The sequence below is a fragment of the Coregonus lavaretus genome, assembly GCF_964263955.1.
Source record: "Coregonus lavaretus genome assembly, chromosome: 7".
In the NCBI taxonomy this organism is placed as follows: domain Eukaryota; kingdom Metazoa; phylum Chordata; class Actinopteri; order Salmoniformes; family Salmonidae; genus Coregonus; species Coregonus lavaretus.
The window spans coordinates 27,720,214-27,738,309 of NC_139994.1; the positions used below are offsets into that span (position 1 = coordinate 27,720,214).

The window sequence follows — 18,096 nt, forward strand, 5'->3', positions numbered from 1 at the left end:
GTCCAGTGTACCACATGCAGGAGGACGGCTGGATAAAGGTGTGTAAGGAGGACGTGTCAGAGCTGATCCACCGCTACAGGAAGGGCATGTTCTGATCCCAGATCAGCCTCCATATCCACACAGACCACACTGTGTTCTCTCAACTGATCCCAGCACGTTCTGATGAACACACTGAAGAACGTCTGTGTACGCTATCCGCTATCCCTGACATCGAATAATGAAGTCAGCTTTATGCAACATATTTTTGAGTACGAACCCATTACACCTTTTGTTTGTCTGAATTTGCGGGTTTTACGCACCAGCCAAGCTTTTGGGAGAGCGCAATGGTTCTCCACATCCACACAGAAGCACTGTGTTCTCTCTCAACTGATCCCAACACTGCTCCAAATAAAGACTGTTTTCAAACGGCATACTATGGCCTCTATTGTTTAACCTGAAGGTCTTACATGCCTAACAATGTTTTTGTACAGTATGAGAATCTACCAGTTATTTACTAGTGCCAGTCATTGGAAAAGGTTTGTAGGATTGTTTAATACGATACTACAAACCTTGATTTTTATTTTCTCTGTAAAGTCTGTTGAGACTTGTTAAATACACATGACAACTTTGTGACTTGAAGAGGTTTAGTCAAATGTTTTAGTCTACTAAACAGTCAAATAAAATAACCTCATAACCAACAGTTGAAGCAGGAAGTAAAATTCAGTGCTTATAGTTTTGTCTAGCGTATCTGCCTCCAACAAACTGTTTCCTGAAACACAAATACATGTCCCAAAACCAGTCGGATGTGTTTGCCCGGGTACCTTTTGGTTGGCACCCTTCTGTACATTTCCACTTTAGTTCTGTACATTTCCACTTTAGTGTAAGTGTATTTTACAAATTCTACAAACAGAATTGTGGTAATATCAGGACGTTTTACAGTGATGTGGTCTAATAAGGCGCTTAAGGAATACATTAGCCATTAAACCAGAAGTAGCTTATTTATCCCATGTTATGTTCATTTTCTCAGCTTGATAAATGAGTTACTGTGGATATGAATAGTGTGTGCAGTAGTTACATGGGGACTATTCTACAGGTCCCAGTGGGTTATTATAAAATATAATTAAATCAAATGTTACTTGTCACATGCGCCGAATACAACAGGTGTAGACCTTACTGTGGAATGCTTACTTACAAGCCCTTAACCAACAATGCAGTTCAAGAAAGAGTTAAGAAAATATTTACCAAATAAACTAAAGTAAAAAAGAATAAAAATTTACCCAATAAAATAACAATAACTAGGCTATGTACAGGGGGTACCGGTACCGGGTCAATGCGGGGGTACATCCCTTATAGCAACACCATGCCATTAAATATTCTTCAGTATCAACAGTAGTCTCTTTCCTGCATGGCTGTTTATTGATCAATAAATATAATTGATTCATAGGTGAATCAATTATTTCAATTACTGATTCAAAACCTGGTTTTCCAGGTTTGAATCAGTCCCTGATTAGAAGGAGAATGAAAAAGAGCAGTGCTGTGGACTTCCAGACAAGTGAAGATACTGAACATTATTTATTCTAATCTCCATCATAAGATAATGTTTAACGGACAAAATAATTTTATTCAAACATTTACATCATTTAGCAGACACTCATATCCAGAGCGACTTAAAGGAGCAATTAGGGTTAAATGCCTTGCTCTAGGACACATCGTCAGATTTTTCACCTAGTCAGCTGTGGGACTCGAACCAGCAACTTACCTTTCGGTTACTGGCCCAATGGTCTTAGCCGCTAAGCTACCTGCCACCCCATCATTTTTCATGCAGGTCATCAAAATATATATTACTTCTTAAACCCATATACAAAATGATATTGTGTCACTTCAAGTCCTTTGCTCTTTATTCATTCACATTTTGTGGACTTTATTGAATTGTAAGAACATTCTTACAGAATACATGAATTTGGTCTGTAATTTGTCTTGTTTGGCTGGTTGATTATGTACAGTGAGGGAAAAAAGTATTTGATCCCCTGCTGATTTTGTACGTTTGCCCACTGAGAAAGAAATGATCAGTCTATAATTTTAATGGTAGGTTTATTTGAACCGTGAGAGACAGAATAACAACAACAAAATCCAGAAAAACGCATGTCAAAAATGTTATAAATTGATTTGCATTTTAATGAGGGAAATAAGTATTTGACCCCTCCGCAAAACATGACTTAGTACTTGGTGGCAAAACCCTTGTTGGTAATCACAGAGGTCAGACATTTCTTGTAGTTGGCCACCAGGTTTGCACACATCTAAGGAGGGATTTTGTCTCACTTCTCTTTGCAGATCTTCTCCAAGTCATTAAGATTTTGAGGCTGACGTTTGGCAACTCGAACCTTCAGCTCCCTCCACAGATTTTCTATGGGATTAAGGTCTGGAGATTGGATAGGCCAGTCCAGGACCTTAATGTGCTTCTTCTTGAGCCACTCCTTTGTTGCCTTGGCCGTACGTTTTGGGTCATTGTCATGCTGGAATACCCATCCACGACCCATTTCCAATGCCCTGGCTGAGGGAAGGAGGTTCTCACCCAAGATTTGACGGTACAAGGCCCCGTCCAACGTCCCTTTGATGCAGTGAAGTTGTCCTGTCCCCTTAGCAGAAAAACACCCCCAAAGCATAATGTTTCCACCTCCATGTTTGACGATGGGGATGGTGTTCTTGGGGTCATAGGCAGCATTCCTCCTCCTCCAAACACGGCGAGTTGAGTTGATGCCAAAGAACTCGATTTTGGTCTCATCTGACCACAACACTTTCACCCAGTTCTCCTCTGAATCATTCAGATGTTCATTGGCAAACTTCAGACGGGCCTGTATATGTGCTTTCTTGAGCAGGGGAACCTTGCGGGCGCTGCAGGATTTCAGTCCTTCACGGCATAGTGTGTTACCAATTGTTTTCTTGGTGACTATGGTCCCAGCTGCCTTGAGATCATTGACAAGATCCTCCCGTGTAGTTCTGGGCTGATTCCTCACCGTTCTCATGATCATTGCAACTCCACGAGGTGGGATCTTGCATGGAGCCCCAGGCCGAGGGAGATTGACAGTTATTTTGTGTTTCTTCCATTTGCGAATAATCGCACCAACTGTTGTCACCTTCTCACCAAGCTGCTTGGCGATGGTTTTGTAGCCCATTCTAGCCTTGTGTAGGTCTACAATCTTGTCACTGACATCCTTGGAGAGCTCTTTGGTCTTGGCCATGGTGGAGAGTTTGGAATCTGATTGATTGATTGCTTCTGTGGACAGGTGTCCACTACCTTTAAGAGTGTGCTCCTAATCTCAGCTCGTTACCTGTATAAAAGACACCTGGGAGCCAGAAATCTTTCTGAATGAGAGGGTGTCAAATACTTATTTCCCTCATTAAAATGCAAATCAATTTATAACATTTTTGACATGCGTTTTTCTGGATTTTGTTGTTGTTATTCTGTCTCTCACTGTTCAAATAAACCTACCATTAAAATTATAGACTGATCATTTCTTTGTCAGTGGGCAAACGTACAAAATCAGCAGGGAATCAAACACTTTTTTCCCTCACTGTATCTCTTAAATGGATCACATTAACAATCCTGTTTTCGGGACTTGCATTAGATTTGGTCGATCATTGCTTTATGTGTAGAGCATCCATAATGTACAAAGTACAAACACTTTTGTTCAACTTGGCCCATCACCAACTTATTGTCCAGAACCTGCTAGCCCAAAAAGAAAGAACAATAGAAATACCATCACTTTTGGTCCAAGAGGAATATGTACAAATGGAACATGTGGATAGGCCTTGTCTGGCTTTTGCCCATACAACTAAAACAAGTGAATAATGTGAGCAACATTATAACGTCACACAATTACAGTATCTTATACCACCAAAACCTACACGTGTTGCTAAACTACACATTCAAACAAAATAATTATGTTTTTCCAGTTACAGCGATATCTTTTAAATGTGATTGTTTTGTTGGCTTCAGTTAGGGGAAAATCGATCATTTATGTTTTATTTGTAGAATAATATGTTACAATCTTAATTTAACATCGCACAACAATCTAATCCTTTCCAGAAACACACTTTCATGGTGTTCCATTGATTCTAATATGTGACTCACCACCTCAATTCGGTCTTAGAAATTGTGTTTTTTACATTGGATAAAAGCAGACTCAGAGCTAGAAAATTGTATATCATAAGCTGCAGTTGAGGAACAATGGGAAAGTAATTCTGCTTTGAAAGTTGATAAACCTGTAACTCCACTTTTGAGAAAATGGCCCTTGAATGTTTTGGTACACCTACTGGAGAGATCTTCTTTGTCTACACCCATTCAGCATCATTCACACCCTCTTAAGCCTTAGCCCCACCCATCTCTTTAAGGAATCACATGTGAGGCCATGTGCTGAACAGAGTGAGTAGTGTAGTAAACAACCAAAGAGCAAGACTAAATGTGGTAAAAGTAGTAGCCTACAATAAGGGGAAAAAAATACACTTTATCCTTATATGACTTTGGTGTAGGTCATATTGTTCTTCACATTAGCGTCTCTGGTAAACTATATCAAAAAAAAATAACGTTTATTTGTCACATGCACAGGATACAAAAGGTGTAAACAGTACAGTGAAATGGTTACATGCATATTTGCATAGTAGTAATATCAAAAACATGAAGTGCCCATAGTGGTGATTTTAGCTTGTAAATCTTGGTGGGGCAAAAAACAACAAAGGGAGATGCATGCCAGCAAAGCCACTACACAACACTAAACAATACATTAATTGCATTATAACGGTGACAAACGGTGCCCACAAACTGTTAGGGCCTAGATAAAGCTGTCCCAACAGCAGAAATTTCTTTTCAGCACCATGGAGTGAATCCTTACCACCGCTACACCTGGCTATCAGCGGAGCCTTGTCTGGCAGCGAAGCAGTTCATTCAGACTAATTTACTGCCTTTTTTTAAAACATAGCTGCTATGGCTGACTTGCTTAAACAAATGTGGTTTCTACTGAAAATTGACATGTATAAACTATGGCATAAGGGAACGTCAAGCAGATAAGAGGCAATCCGTAATTCCGATTAAGACATTAACGAGCGAGCTAGGACGGACGTAGTCAATACAACTAATTGTTCAGCACTTTTGAAATGTACAGCGACAGAATTCAGAACATCGGCCATTCTTACAGCATGCTCCCTGTACACCAAGTCAGAACCGTAGGATAAATAAAGGGGGCATGTAAGCAGACAATGAAAGCTCATACAATATTTGATGATTACATTTCTCTAAAACAGTTATAGGCTACATGTGCACCACCAAGTCAGAACAGTAGGCTAAGTTATGAGGGGGGAAGGGACCAAATTATTATGGTGAGGCACATGGGCTACTAACAGCTTACTACACACTTAGTATTACTTTCTTAGCTACAGTATACATATCTCCCTTGCATATTACATCATTTATGCAGCAGCATACAATACATTTCTGGACTCACCTTGTTGTGCTGTGCTCACTTGAACAGGAAGGTGGCGCGCCGGTCCTTCTTGTGGGCAAATTCTGTCATCAAACTTTGTTATCAAAGTCTGGCATTCTCTGGATTTATGGTGCTTTCAAGACAACTGGGAACTCGGAAAAAAACAAGGTTGAATCATAACGTCAGTGATCTTCAGGTCGGAGCTGTAGACAGAGGCAAGAGATCCCGACTTGCAATTCCGAGTTGGAGGGGCGTTCAAAACGCATTTTCCCAGTCTGAGCTAGTTTTTCTCAGAGTTCCCAGTTGTCTTGAACGCGGCAGAGGTCATGCTGGATTGACAGCATGGCCAATGTATTCAACCTTTTCTGGACGATTGTGTGTTGAGAGCAAATGTTGATCCTTTTAAGCTTGGAAAATAGACCCTTAAACCCAGACTTGGACCACACACCATCTCCACTGAATAGCAGACTAGTGATTTCTTTGCAAAGCTTGCAGTTAGCCACTGATTCCTTCCAACTTGTTGTGTAATGTTTATGTCCAATGGCCGATGAGCACCGATACGTTTTATCTATAATTTCTCTTCATATGACAAGGCTTGAAAAGGATTTGCCAGTAGATCGTCGACTTGATTCATGATGATGACTGCTTGTCTAGCTTGCTAGCTAAGATTTAGAAAGTATGATGTTGACATGATCAGTCCAATCAAAGCTACGGTAGATATAACGTGATTTGACGTCATTTTATCAGTGGCCAACGACCTTGAGCCTTTTTGGATGGGCACTTTTGAATTTTTGAGCTCTCCCCATAGATTTTGCAGTGACGTAGTTTCCCCATGAGTGACAGAACACAATTCTTTTTTATTTTACATAGTTTGCAAACCGATGTGACACGTATTAATGACAAAATAACATGCAAAACAGGCAACAAATATGTATACAGTACCAGTCAAAAGTTTGGACACACCTACTCATTCCAGGGATTTTCTTTATTTTTACTATTTTCTACAATGTTGTGAAGACATCAAAACTATGAAATAACACATATGGAATCATGTAGTAACCAGAAAAGTGTTAAACAATTTGTCACAGTAGCCACCCTTTGCCTTGATGACAACTTTGCAAACTCTTGGCATTCTCTCAACCAGCGTAATCTGGAATGCCTTTCCAACAGTCTTGAAGGAGTTCCCACATATGCTGAGCACTTGTTGGCTGCTTTTCCTTCACTCTGCGGTCCAACTCATCCCAAACCATCTCAATTGGGTTGAGGTCGGGTGATTGTGGAGGCCAGGTCATCTGATGCAGCACTCCATCACTCTCCTTCTTGGTCAAATAGCCCTTACACAGCCTGGAGGTGTGTTGGGTCATTGTCCTGTTGAAAAACAAATGATAGTCCCATTGACTCCGTTCCAGCCATTATTATGAGCCGTCATCCCCTCAGCAGCCTCCACTGGTTTACAGTGTGTGTGCTTGTGTGTGGTAGTGGTTGTATCTATAGTTTGCTCATTAATATAAGGACACCTTAAGTGACTTACTCTGACGTTACAGAAGTGCAGAGAGGTCTCTCAAGTCTTCAGGAGACTCTTCCCAGAGTTGTTCCAGTCAGCTAAAACAGAAATAAAACCCCTATGTTAGAAAAGGAGACTGACTTGAAAGATAATGAGTTCTGGTTCATTTACAAGTTCCTAATGCATGGTTCACGGTAAATAAAACCTTCCCTATTAACTAAGTAGCTACATCAATTGACATCTAAGTTTGAACCAGCATCAGAATCTACAAGGAAAAGAGACAACCACATTCTAAAGTGGATACAGTCAAACAGAAAACAAAACAAACAATCTGTGATCCCCACTTACTGCTGGCTGGAACAAAACCTGAAACAGAGATAAACGTCATGTTATTATTGACTCTGTGATTTGTTGGAATATTACAAGAGAACACAATGTTTGAGAGTATTCCTACTGCATTATCAGATCAAATCAAACATACTTCTACCATCACTAACAACACTGTACAATACTATTGCTTGTAAACCAGTGCTATGACTACTACTTCTAAACTACTAACTATATCACAGCTGATAATATCTAAGATGACAGTGTATCCTACATATGACAATAGAAAGAGGTCTTTCTCTCCTCACACCTTTCTTGCTCTTGTTCTTCTTCTTCCAAATGACGACCCCAACAACAACAACAACAACAACAACGATGACCAGGAGAGCTACTCCAATGAAGCCAATGGTGTTTGCACCTGTAATCATCAGAATAGAGCATTCAGACAATAATGCTAGATGGTACATTTTCATCTAAAATTAACACCAAGCAGCATCCCTCAATGTCAATAAAAGGTCAGGAGGTCAATGAGAACATGCAGTCAGAAAGGTAGTGTTACTAAGCAGGTGAGTGAACTTAAATTAGGAATATTGGGCACATTCAATAGGAGGGTTGGGTATAGCGTATATTTGAATTTTTCTCCCTTTTACCCCTGTTAGTCTTTCCCCAGTTGGTCTGGATCTCAGACTCAGTCAGAACCTTGATGAAGTCCTCCTTGATACCAGTGACCTGAACCACACACTGATACTTGTTGTTCTTCCTCTCCTCAGACTTCACTTTGAGGTAGGTGCTTTTCTGGAAGGTTCCATCATCGTTGTGGAGAGTCTCCCCATACTCCACATCTTCATGGTGATCTTGTCCGTCTTTTTGCCAGAACACCATGACTCTGCTGGGGTAGAAACCTGTAGCGTGGCAGTTCACTGGAGAGGAGGGGGTCTTCTGGAGCAGAGACACTAGGGGAGGGACTGGAGAGAGAGAAGGAGGAAAGGAGGGAGTGTAGTGTTGAGAGGGGGAATAGACAGACGCACACAGATAGAGATGGGAGAGAAAAATACAGTTAAATTGTAAATGTTTTTAAAGACAATACTATTTTCATTCAAGACAACAATTTCATGTGACTTAAAAAAAATTGATTGTGAAATGATTCCTGATAATGAAATATCACATAATTCCTGTATCAGTGGAGTTACGTCATGTCATGTGTCTCTGTACCTGTCCTCTTCAGAGTGCTCTTCCCATAGTCCAGATACTTCTTCAGCCACTCAATGCAGGTTTGGGTGTGGTAGTTTTTCCAGTGCATTGTATTTTCTCTGACATTGTCCCACTTGTGTTTAGTAATGACTGCCTGTGGTGTTGGGGCGATCCATGTTTCTGTCTTAAGGTCCAATGCCACAAAATCCTCTCCATCATATCCAAACTGATTAAACCCCTCCGTGGCTCCAGATTCATCATCCCACTCACAGCCGTACATCTTCTGAAAAACATGCACACCTAAGAGGGAGGGAGAGACCGAGGGAGAGAGGATAATCAACACTGTGCATCGCTCCTCCAGATTCAGTCTGCCAATGGGATCTCTATCATCATGTATTAGTTGTTCAACCAGACTGGAATAAAACAGAGAGATCCAGCTCAGACCTCTACAGTGTGGTGATGATGTCACACCTTCACCACAGAGACAGAGAGAGTTGATGAGGAGACTCAGAGAGTGTGGATCTATTCCACACCAGCTGATGTTGGCTTGGTTCTATCTACTGTGTTGAAGATACACATTGTGTTCAGTACAGTAGTGTTATTCTAACAAATGGATGTTGTGTAGGACTGTAGTTTTCAGTGAGGTGTGTAAATGAATACAGGGTCGTACAGATGGTGGCAAGTCAAATTCAAGGACTTTCAAGTACTTTATCAAGCACTAATATTTATTTTGAAGGACCATCAATTATTAATAGTTACTGTTATACAATTGTTTCTAGTCGCCAACAGACTAACTTACTATTCATCACTACCTTACAAGTTCTACTCAATAATACATGTTTCACTACATATTTACTACATACATGAGTGGTAAGTCAGTACTGATATGAACTGTAACTCTTTGATATTGTTGCATGTTGGGTTTATATTTTTGTTCAGTGTACATAATAATTATCACAGTGTAAAAGGCCCTTAGTTGACTCTAAAATGTTGTATTCTATACCAATTTGAAGAGAAGCCAGTTATTAATGTGTTTGATAAGATTAAAGACTCTCTCAGGGGACCCTATTTACATTTTAGGGGACCCCACATGGGACCCGGACCCCACGTTTGGGAACCACTGTACTACTAACCTCTCTCCCTGCTTGCTTCAATGCTTCCTCTCTCTGTGTATCTCCTTTGCCTTCTTCATTGCAGCCTGACTCACCACTGTCTGTCTCCCTACTCTCTATAAAGAAAAGGTATTTTGTTATGACATTTACATTTACATTTTAGTCATTTAGCAGACGCTCTTATCCAGAGCGACTTACAGGAGCAATTAGGGTTAAGTGCCTTGCTCAAGGGCACATTTACGTCATTTAGCAGACGCTCTTATCCAGAGCGACTCACAAATTGGTGCATTCACCCTATAGCCAGTGGGATAACCACTTAACAATTTTGGGGGGGGGGGGGGGGGGGGTAGAAGGATTACTTTATCCTATCCCAGATGAGAACTTATAGTAGCCCATATTTTGATTATAGCTAGCTTCATTTCAGTCAACTACTCCTGCTGAGGTCAGGCTCCGTTCAACATTAGCTTCTAACTTCATCCTTCTAGCCACATAGTTATAGCTATACTGAACAAAAATATAAACGCAACATGCAGCAATTTCATAGATTTTACTGAGTTACAGTTCATATGAGGAAATCATTCAAATTGCCATCGATAAAAAAATGCAATTGTGTTTGTTGCCGTAGCTTATGCCTGCCCATACCATAACTCCACCACCACCATGCGGCACTCTGTTCACAACGTTGACATCAACAAACCGCTCGCCCACACAATGCCATACACGTGGTCTGCGGTTGTGAGGCCGGTTGGACGTACTGCTAAATTCTCTAAAACGATGTTGGAAGCGGCTTATGGTAGCGAAATGAACATTAACTTATCTGGCAACAGCTCTGGTGGACATTCCTGCTGTCAGTATGCCAATTGCACACGCCCTCAAAATTTGAGACATCTGTGGCATTGTGTTGTGTGACAAAACTGCACATTTAGAATAGAATGGCCTTTTATTGTCCCCAGCACAAGGTGCACCTGTGTAATGATCATGCTGTTTAATCAGCTTCTTGATATGCCACACCTGTTAGGTGGATGGATTATCTTGGCAAAGGAGAAACGCTCACTAACAGGGATGTAAACAAATTTGTGCACAACATTTGAGAGAAATAAGCTTTTTGTGCGTATGGAAAATTTCTGGGATCTTTAATTTCAGCTCATGAAACATGGGACCAACACTTTACATGTTGTGTTTATATTTTTGTTCAGTGTAGCTACATGGCTAATAGCCAGAGCCCTTGAGCTACCTAGCTAGCTAGACATCTGTTTTGGGGGATGTCTGTTGACACAGCAGGAGTCGAGGGAATGTAAAATAATTCACACTGTCAGTGGCGTCTCTCTGCTACTTGCCACTATAGGTCTGGACTGAGGTAGTTCGTTTCACCTCTCGGACTATGTCGTGGGCGGAGTTTCCCGTTGGGCAGAGTGGTGAATGAAAGCGCTGCTAACACGGCAAAACCGGGGTAGCAGGTATGGATGATTTTCTATATATGGATGATTTTCTAGTACATATGTTGTAGAATTAAACACCTATATGCCTTAAATGCTTATGGATTGAGAACCAGTTGAAGGGTTAAAACAGAGCAGAGACATTTCTTTAGTGCAAACGCTGTGCTTTTGATAACTCCCTGCAGCTGGTCTGGGTATGTCAATGACATGTGATGGAGATACAACTCCTCGTGGTGGCTGTGTGGAGATTGGAGTAACAATGGAACTAGTGTTATCATTTGTTTGTGCTTATGACCTGACACATAGCCACATACACATAGTCACAAGGAAAAACCATAGTGGCTCAGGGTCCTGGGAGGATGCTTTTTGGGATTGGCTTAAATGTGTGTGGTTGAGAATGGGTTATGGCCATGACATGTTTAAACCATGTTTAAGTATTAATTGATATGTTTTATAATGTGTTGATTATGATAAAGGTAAAACAGAATGAACATGATTGATACTTTGTACTCCAGATGCATGTCTGGATAGTGAATATGGTCAATACAGAGTGTGATTGTTCTTTAACGTACGTATGTATAAAATATTTTGAGTCACGCAACTAATAAGAGACAGAAGCCCCACTTAGAGAAATGCACGTAGCCTCGTGAGTAGCCAACATGTGATACTGAAAGATGTTATTCATTCACATAGAGAGGAGTAACTATGTATGTTGTATAAGCATGACTATGCATTTGTGTCTGTATAAAAGGAGAGCTCCGGGTCAGGGCAAGCAGTTGTTCCATGGAGCAAGCTCGGCTTTGTTGCGCAATAATAAAGTCTAATTTTTGGATTCACAAGCTCCAGTTTCTTGAGAGATATTTTTGAGTTGACTACTTTTGAGTCAAATATTTCTACGACACAGGCGAACATAACGATTATACATGAATCATTCATGATTCCACTCATTCAAAACTCTGTAGTCTGCCTGGAAATTAATTTGCAAGACCGATACATTTTAAAAATATTTTTCATATTAACATATCTGATCATTTTCTGTTCTCCTTTCATTTAATTCAAGTACTTTTGAAGTACCAACTTGAGAAAATGTCTGATTTTCAAGGTATTCCAGAACTTGCATTTCGAATGCCAAATTCAAGTACTTGAGTACTTGAAGCACCTCATGCACCTTGTGCGAACCCTGTGAATAGAACACTGTTGATAGATGAAGACTGTCCTCTAGTGATGATGTCACAGATAAATAGAGGAAGTGAGAGAGGATCGTCTGTTCAGTCAGGAACAACAGGAGAGAGAGATGGAGAGACTAACATGAGGAAGATTGTCTCTCAATAATGTGAGCCTACTGGAGCTGTGTGTGTGTGGTCCCCAGATCCTGAAGGTGACAGGTGAGTGTGTGTGAGTGGGTAGATATTCCCCTGAGAGGCCTGATCAGCTCCAGCTGCAGAGCCCACAGGGAGTCACTGGGAGCTTTGGTCCATTAGAGCAGAGAAGACCAAAGACACATCATCATCATCATCATCATGTTCTGCTGCTCTGCCATTTACAGTAGTGGTATGGTCATCATCATCTTAAAACAGTACACAGTAGTTTTAAAATGAATGCTGTGCTGGTGTCCAGGAGCAAGAATTGGGACCATCCATACGGTAAGAAACAAAGGAGACCATGCTAGATGTTTTCTAATACTGAAGTCAGCTAATGATGCTGTGTGTGAAGGAAACAGAAACAGGAAGGGAGGGGCAGATCTGTACATCCCTGACATTCTAGATCTGTAGTGATCAGTTCTCTAATCCTGATTAATTATTGTCCCCTAGAATAAGGAATTTTGACAGTTTACACAAACACAACTGATCAGATGAAGTAAAGATGTAGGACTTACCTCCACTTTGGTTAAAACGCTGCATTAGAGTATTGATGTCGATTTTGAAAATCTGCTGTGAACCCAGTAAATTCCCTTTCTCCCTCTCCCAGTACTGTGTATCTGTCTGCTTGTTTATCCAGTCCTGGTCAGACACCGCTCTCTGGCTGTTGCTGTCATAGTGAACCATCTGAACACCATCCACCATCCCCACAGCCACAAACTCTGGGAAGTTGGGAACTTCAGAAGATGTGGTGTAGAAATACTTCAGGGAGTGAGTCACTAGAGGTTAAAAACAGATAAGCGTTTTGTAGGCTAGACAGAGCTTTACATTTTCTTTATATTCACTTTTTAGCTTCTCCACACTACTGTTTAATAAACTGGTTGTTTATTAAATATTACTTTGAACACTTTTACGTTTTACCAAAATAGGTGTTTTTGTTAAACTGAAGGATGACATTTATAAGGAACGTTTCTAAGACAGCATGTAACCCCTAGATATTACACATTTTGTTTATCAGACATGGAGAACCAAGAATGTTTTATCAAGATAATTATCTGGAACCAGTGTCTGATACAGTGAGGGAAAAAAGTATTTGATCCCCTGCTGATTTTGTACGTTTGCCCACTGACAAAGAAATTATCAGTCTATAATTTTAATGGTAGGTTGATTTGAACAGTGAGAGACAGAATAACAACAAGAAAATCCAGAAAAACGCATGTCAAAAATGTTATAAATTGATTTGCATTTTAATGAGGGAAATAAGTATTTGACCCCTCTGCAAAACATGACTTAGTACTTGGTGGCAAAACCCTTGTTGGCAATCACAGAGGTCAGACATTTCTTGTAGTTGGCCACCAGGTTTGCACACATCTCAGGAGGGATTTTGTCCCACTCATCTTTGCAGATCTTCTCCAAGTCATTAAGGTTTCGAGGCTGACGTTTGGGAACTCGAACCTTCAGCTCCCTCCACAGATGTTCTATGGGATTAAGGTCTGGAGACTGGCTAGGCCACTTCAGGACCTTAATGTGCTTCTTCTTGAGCCACTCCTTTGTTGCCTTGGCCGTGTGTTTTGGGTCATTGTCATGCTGGAATACCCATCCACGACCCATTTTCAATGCCCTGGCTAAGGGAAGGAGGTTCTCACCCAAGATTTGATGGTACATGGCCCCGTCCATCATCCCTTTGATGCGGTGAAGTTGTCCTGTCCCCTTAGCAGAAATAAACCCCCAAAGCATAATGTTTCCACCTCCATGTTTGACGGTGGGGATGGTGTTCTTGGGGTCATAGGCAGCATTCCTCCTCCTCCAAACACGGCGAGTTGAGTTGATGGCAAAGAGCTTGATTTTGGTATCATCTGACCACAACACTTTCACCCAGTTCTCCTCTGAATCATTCAGGTGTTCATTGGCAAACTTCAGACGGGCCTGTATATGTGCTTTCTTGAGCAGGGGGACCTTGCGGGCGCTGCAGGATTTCAGTCCTTCACGGCATAGTGTGTTACCAAATGTTTTCTTGGTGACTATGGTCCCAGCTGCCTTGAGATCATTGACAAGATCCTCCCGTGTAGTTCTGGGCTGATTCCTCACCGTTCTCATGATCATTGCAACTCCACGAGGTGAGATCTTGCATGGAGCCCCAGGCCCGAGGGAGATTGACAGTTCTTTTGTGTTTCTTCCATTTGCGAATAATCGCACCAACTGTTGTCACCTTCTCACCAAGCTGCTTGCCGATGGTCTTGTAGCCCATTCCAGCCTTGTGTAGGTCTACAATCTTGTCCCTGACATCCTTGGAGAGCTCTTTGGTCTTGGCCATGGTGGAGAGTTTGGAATCTGATTGATTGATTGATTGCTTCTGTGGACAGGTGTCTTTTATACAGGTAATAAACTGAGATTAGGAGCACTCCCTTTAAGAGTGTGCTCCTAATCTCAGCTCGTTACCTGTATAAAAGACACCTGGGAGCCAGAAATCTTTCTGATTGAGAGGGGTCAAATACTTATTTCCCTCATTAAAATGCAAATCAATTTATAACATTTTTGACATGCGTTTTTCTGGATTTTGTTGTTGTTATTCTGTCTCTCACTGTTCAAATAAACCTACCATTAAAATTATAGACTGTGGGCAAACGTACAAAATCAGCAGGGGATCAAATACTTTTTCCCCTCACTGTATTACATAATTTAACTGACATTGCGTTGGAAAAACGTTGATTCAACCAGTGTGTGTGTCCACTGCCAGGGCTGCCACCTCCTCACCACTGTGTGCTGTACGGTCATAATAAACCACATTGTCTAATAAAATGGCATACTGGCAAAAGCTTGCAGAAATTATATTATCAGAATAAAGTTCCCAAAAAATCTAAATATGTCATTGATTTTGAAGAAAAAGCTTGCAGGGTCTAAAAGTATAATAGTTTAATGTAACAATAATAAGTAAATACATAGGCACATAGAATTACTTCGGGATTTTAGCAATTATCTTTTATCTACTTCCCCAGAGACAGATGAACTCAAGGATACAATTTGTATGTGTCTTCATCCAGTACGAAGGAAGCTAGAGGTAGTTCTATATCGTGGAGCTCCGCCCCATAGGGGAGCTCTGCTCCTATTGGTTTACCCTCTGCCCTAAGGCAGCATCAGCCTGAGACAAAATTATGCACACACCTGCAGCCAATAGGAGTACAGGTGTCCCTATAAGAGGGGATGCCTCCCCTCAATCTGCCTCCCTTTATCTTCAGCGACTGGACTAGACTGAAGAAGCCAAGAAGAGACGAAGAGAAGACTCAGGACGAAGAAAACGCCGTCGATTTTCCAGATCATCGACGTCGTCCTACAATGAGCACACCAAGCTTATCCATAGGGTAAGTATTTAACAAAAGCTCTTTTCAGAGCTCAATGTCGCTGTTCCCCTTGGCGGCTGTCACCCCCCCCCGACATATGTTTCGTGGGTCGAGGGACACAGCACGCCAGGGACGGCCTCATTAATCCCCCACTATGCGCCAGCTGCGCCCTCCTTTTTTGAAGGAGTGGAAGCAGCGTTGGGCATTTTTAGGGAGGATATTCCTCTTGAGGATGTGCTTTCAGTGTTAGTCTCAGCTTCTGAGGCATCATCTGAAGGCGCTGACTCAGGAGATGACAGGGCTATTGGGGAAGAAATGAATATTCTATTGGAACAATTCATTACACTGACCCAGATGTTTAACACCCCTTTTCCATCAGGAAATTGTGAGGTCATTACATCCCTGGATGATGACGCCACAGCCTCTCTGTGCTCTGAATTCTCAGTTCTCATTGAGTGGGCTGCTAAACAGCGGGAGATTAAGCTGCCCCCCATTCCCTCCAACCCGGAAGTGGATATGATGAAGGGCGGCCGTTACTCTCGCTACAGCTTGGCGTCAGACGGCGGCCTCCAGCAGCAAGGGAGCGGGCCTCGCCCCCCCCCCCCCCCCCCCCCCCCCCCCCTGCAGCGCCAGAGGTGCCGGCGAGAGAGGTCATTAAAGCGTCATCCTGGCATCACCCGAAGGGCGGCCAGAAGAGACGCCGTTTATGACAGGCGAGGGGGAGAGAACGGAAGACGGCGCAGCGCCTGCTGTGACCGAGCCCACTGCCCCCCCCCACCCTACCGTTGAGTGTATGGAGGAGAATGTTTTTTGTTGATGTGTGTAATAAAGAGTTGGCTCTACTTGACACTGTCAAAAAAGAGCCCCTTTTCCATAATACATCCGAGAGCGTTGGACCTTCCTCACTCTCGCTCTCTCTCTTACCACTATGAGTGCAGCTCAGCCCACCATGGTGCGTTGCTGAACGCACACATAAGGCAGGTATATAAAAGGTATTAAGTGTACCTTATAAAGACCTCACTTTACAGACTCCTAGGAGTGCTGTAGTGAGTGTCTCACATAGCAGGCTGCAGTCTCAGCCAGATAATGGCATGATGACGCGACCGCTATTCGGGACGGCGCTCTGTCTCAGGCTAACGCCTCAGTCAGTGCAGTTCAGACCCGTGCTGCGTTCACGGAGGGCCTGATTACTACGGTTACGGGCGTAACCAACGTATCGGCGCCCCCGTTTCTCTCAGAACGCGCTGATAATAACCACATTGGGGATGGCGCACTATCACAGACTAAGGTTTCTGTTAGTACGACCCAGACCCATGCTGCGTTCAAGAAGGGCCCGATTACCACAGTCACGAAGGTGCCCAGTGTATCGGCGCCCCCACCTTTTTCTGAATGCGCCCAGGCTCACCACACTGAGTGTAGTTCAGCCCACCAGAGGTGCAGAGCTGAACGCACACAGGAGGTGAAAGGAGGAATAATACCTAGACGCCGTCTTGGTTTATCTCAAAGAGACCTCACATTACAGACTCCAAGGAGTACTGTAGTGAGTGCCTCTCATAGCAGGCTGCAGTCTCAGTCAGGAGACATGATGAGGTGACTGCACACTGGTGGAGCGGATAGCTTCAGCTCCGTGGTGGAGCAGTTGACCGGTTGTTGCAGTACTGCGGGACTTGGTCGCAGCCATTGCTAGGCCTGACCTTTTCGTTTCGATGGGAAGTGTTGGGCTCGGCAGGGAGTACATTTTGGAACGCTACACTCCGCCTTAAACCAATAGGAGCAGAGCTCCCCTATGGGGCGGAGCTCCACGATATAGAACGATTAGTTACCGGAGTGTAACTCCAGTTCTATGAGTGGAGCGGAGCCCCATAGGACTTAAGGCCCTGCCGACCCTCTCTAGTCTCGCTGAAGATAAATATCTCGGGAGGCAGATTGAGGGGAGGCATCCCCTCTTATAGGGACACCTGTACTCCTATTGGCTGCAGGTGTGTGCATAATTTTGTCTCAGGCTGATGCTGCCTTAGGGCAGAGGGTAAACCAATAGGAGCAGAGTTCCCCTATGGGGCTCCGCTCCACTCATAGAACTGGAGTTACACTCCGGTAACTAATCGTTTTGCATCCAATGGTAACTAGCGTTAGTGCAATGACTATGTTGCCAGGAAGTAATATAAGACTTAATTGCCAAAATCCCGTAGTATCCATTTAAGTAAATAATGGATTCTAAATAACCTACATAAATAGAAAAAAAAATATTTATGTAAAATCTCAAATAACTTTATACTGACCAGCAGATGCTGTATGAAGAAAGCCTATTCCCAGCACCAGCAAGATACAACCCTTCATGTTGACGTTCGTCAGTAGGCCTATGTGTTTTCTCCAA

The 18,096-nt window shown here is 42.5% G+C and overlaps 2 protein-coding genes across 2 annotated transcripts in view; one reads left to right on the forward strand and one right to left on the reverse strand.

The window, feature by feature from the left end:
• The window catches only part of LOC311133056 (class I histocompatibility antigen, F10 alpha chain-like), an 89,839-nt gene extending 71,770 nt beyond the window's left edge, over positions 1 to 18,069 (reverse strand). Inside the window, exons 1-2 of the mRNA XM_084166485.1 lie at positions 18,002 to 18,069; positions 12,903 to 13,163 (exon numbers count right to left, since the gene is read on the reverse strand). Of these exons, the coding sequence (XP_084022611.1) occupies positions 12,903 to 13,163; positions 18,002 to 18,059 (319 nt within the window). The 5' untranslated portion in view covers positions 18,060 to 18,069. The remainder of the gene's footprint in view (positions 1 to 12,902; positions 13,164 to 18,001) is intronic.
• Positions 1 to 18,096, forward strand: part of LOC311133058 (proteasome subunit beta type-8-like) — a 131,928-nt gene that overhangs the window by 75,811 nt on the left and 38,021 nt on the right. The window lies entirely within an intron of this gene.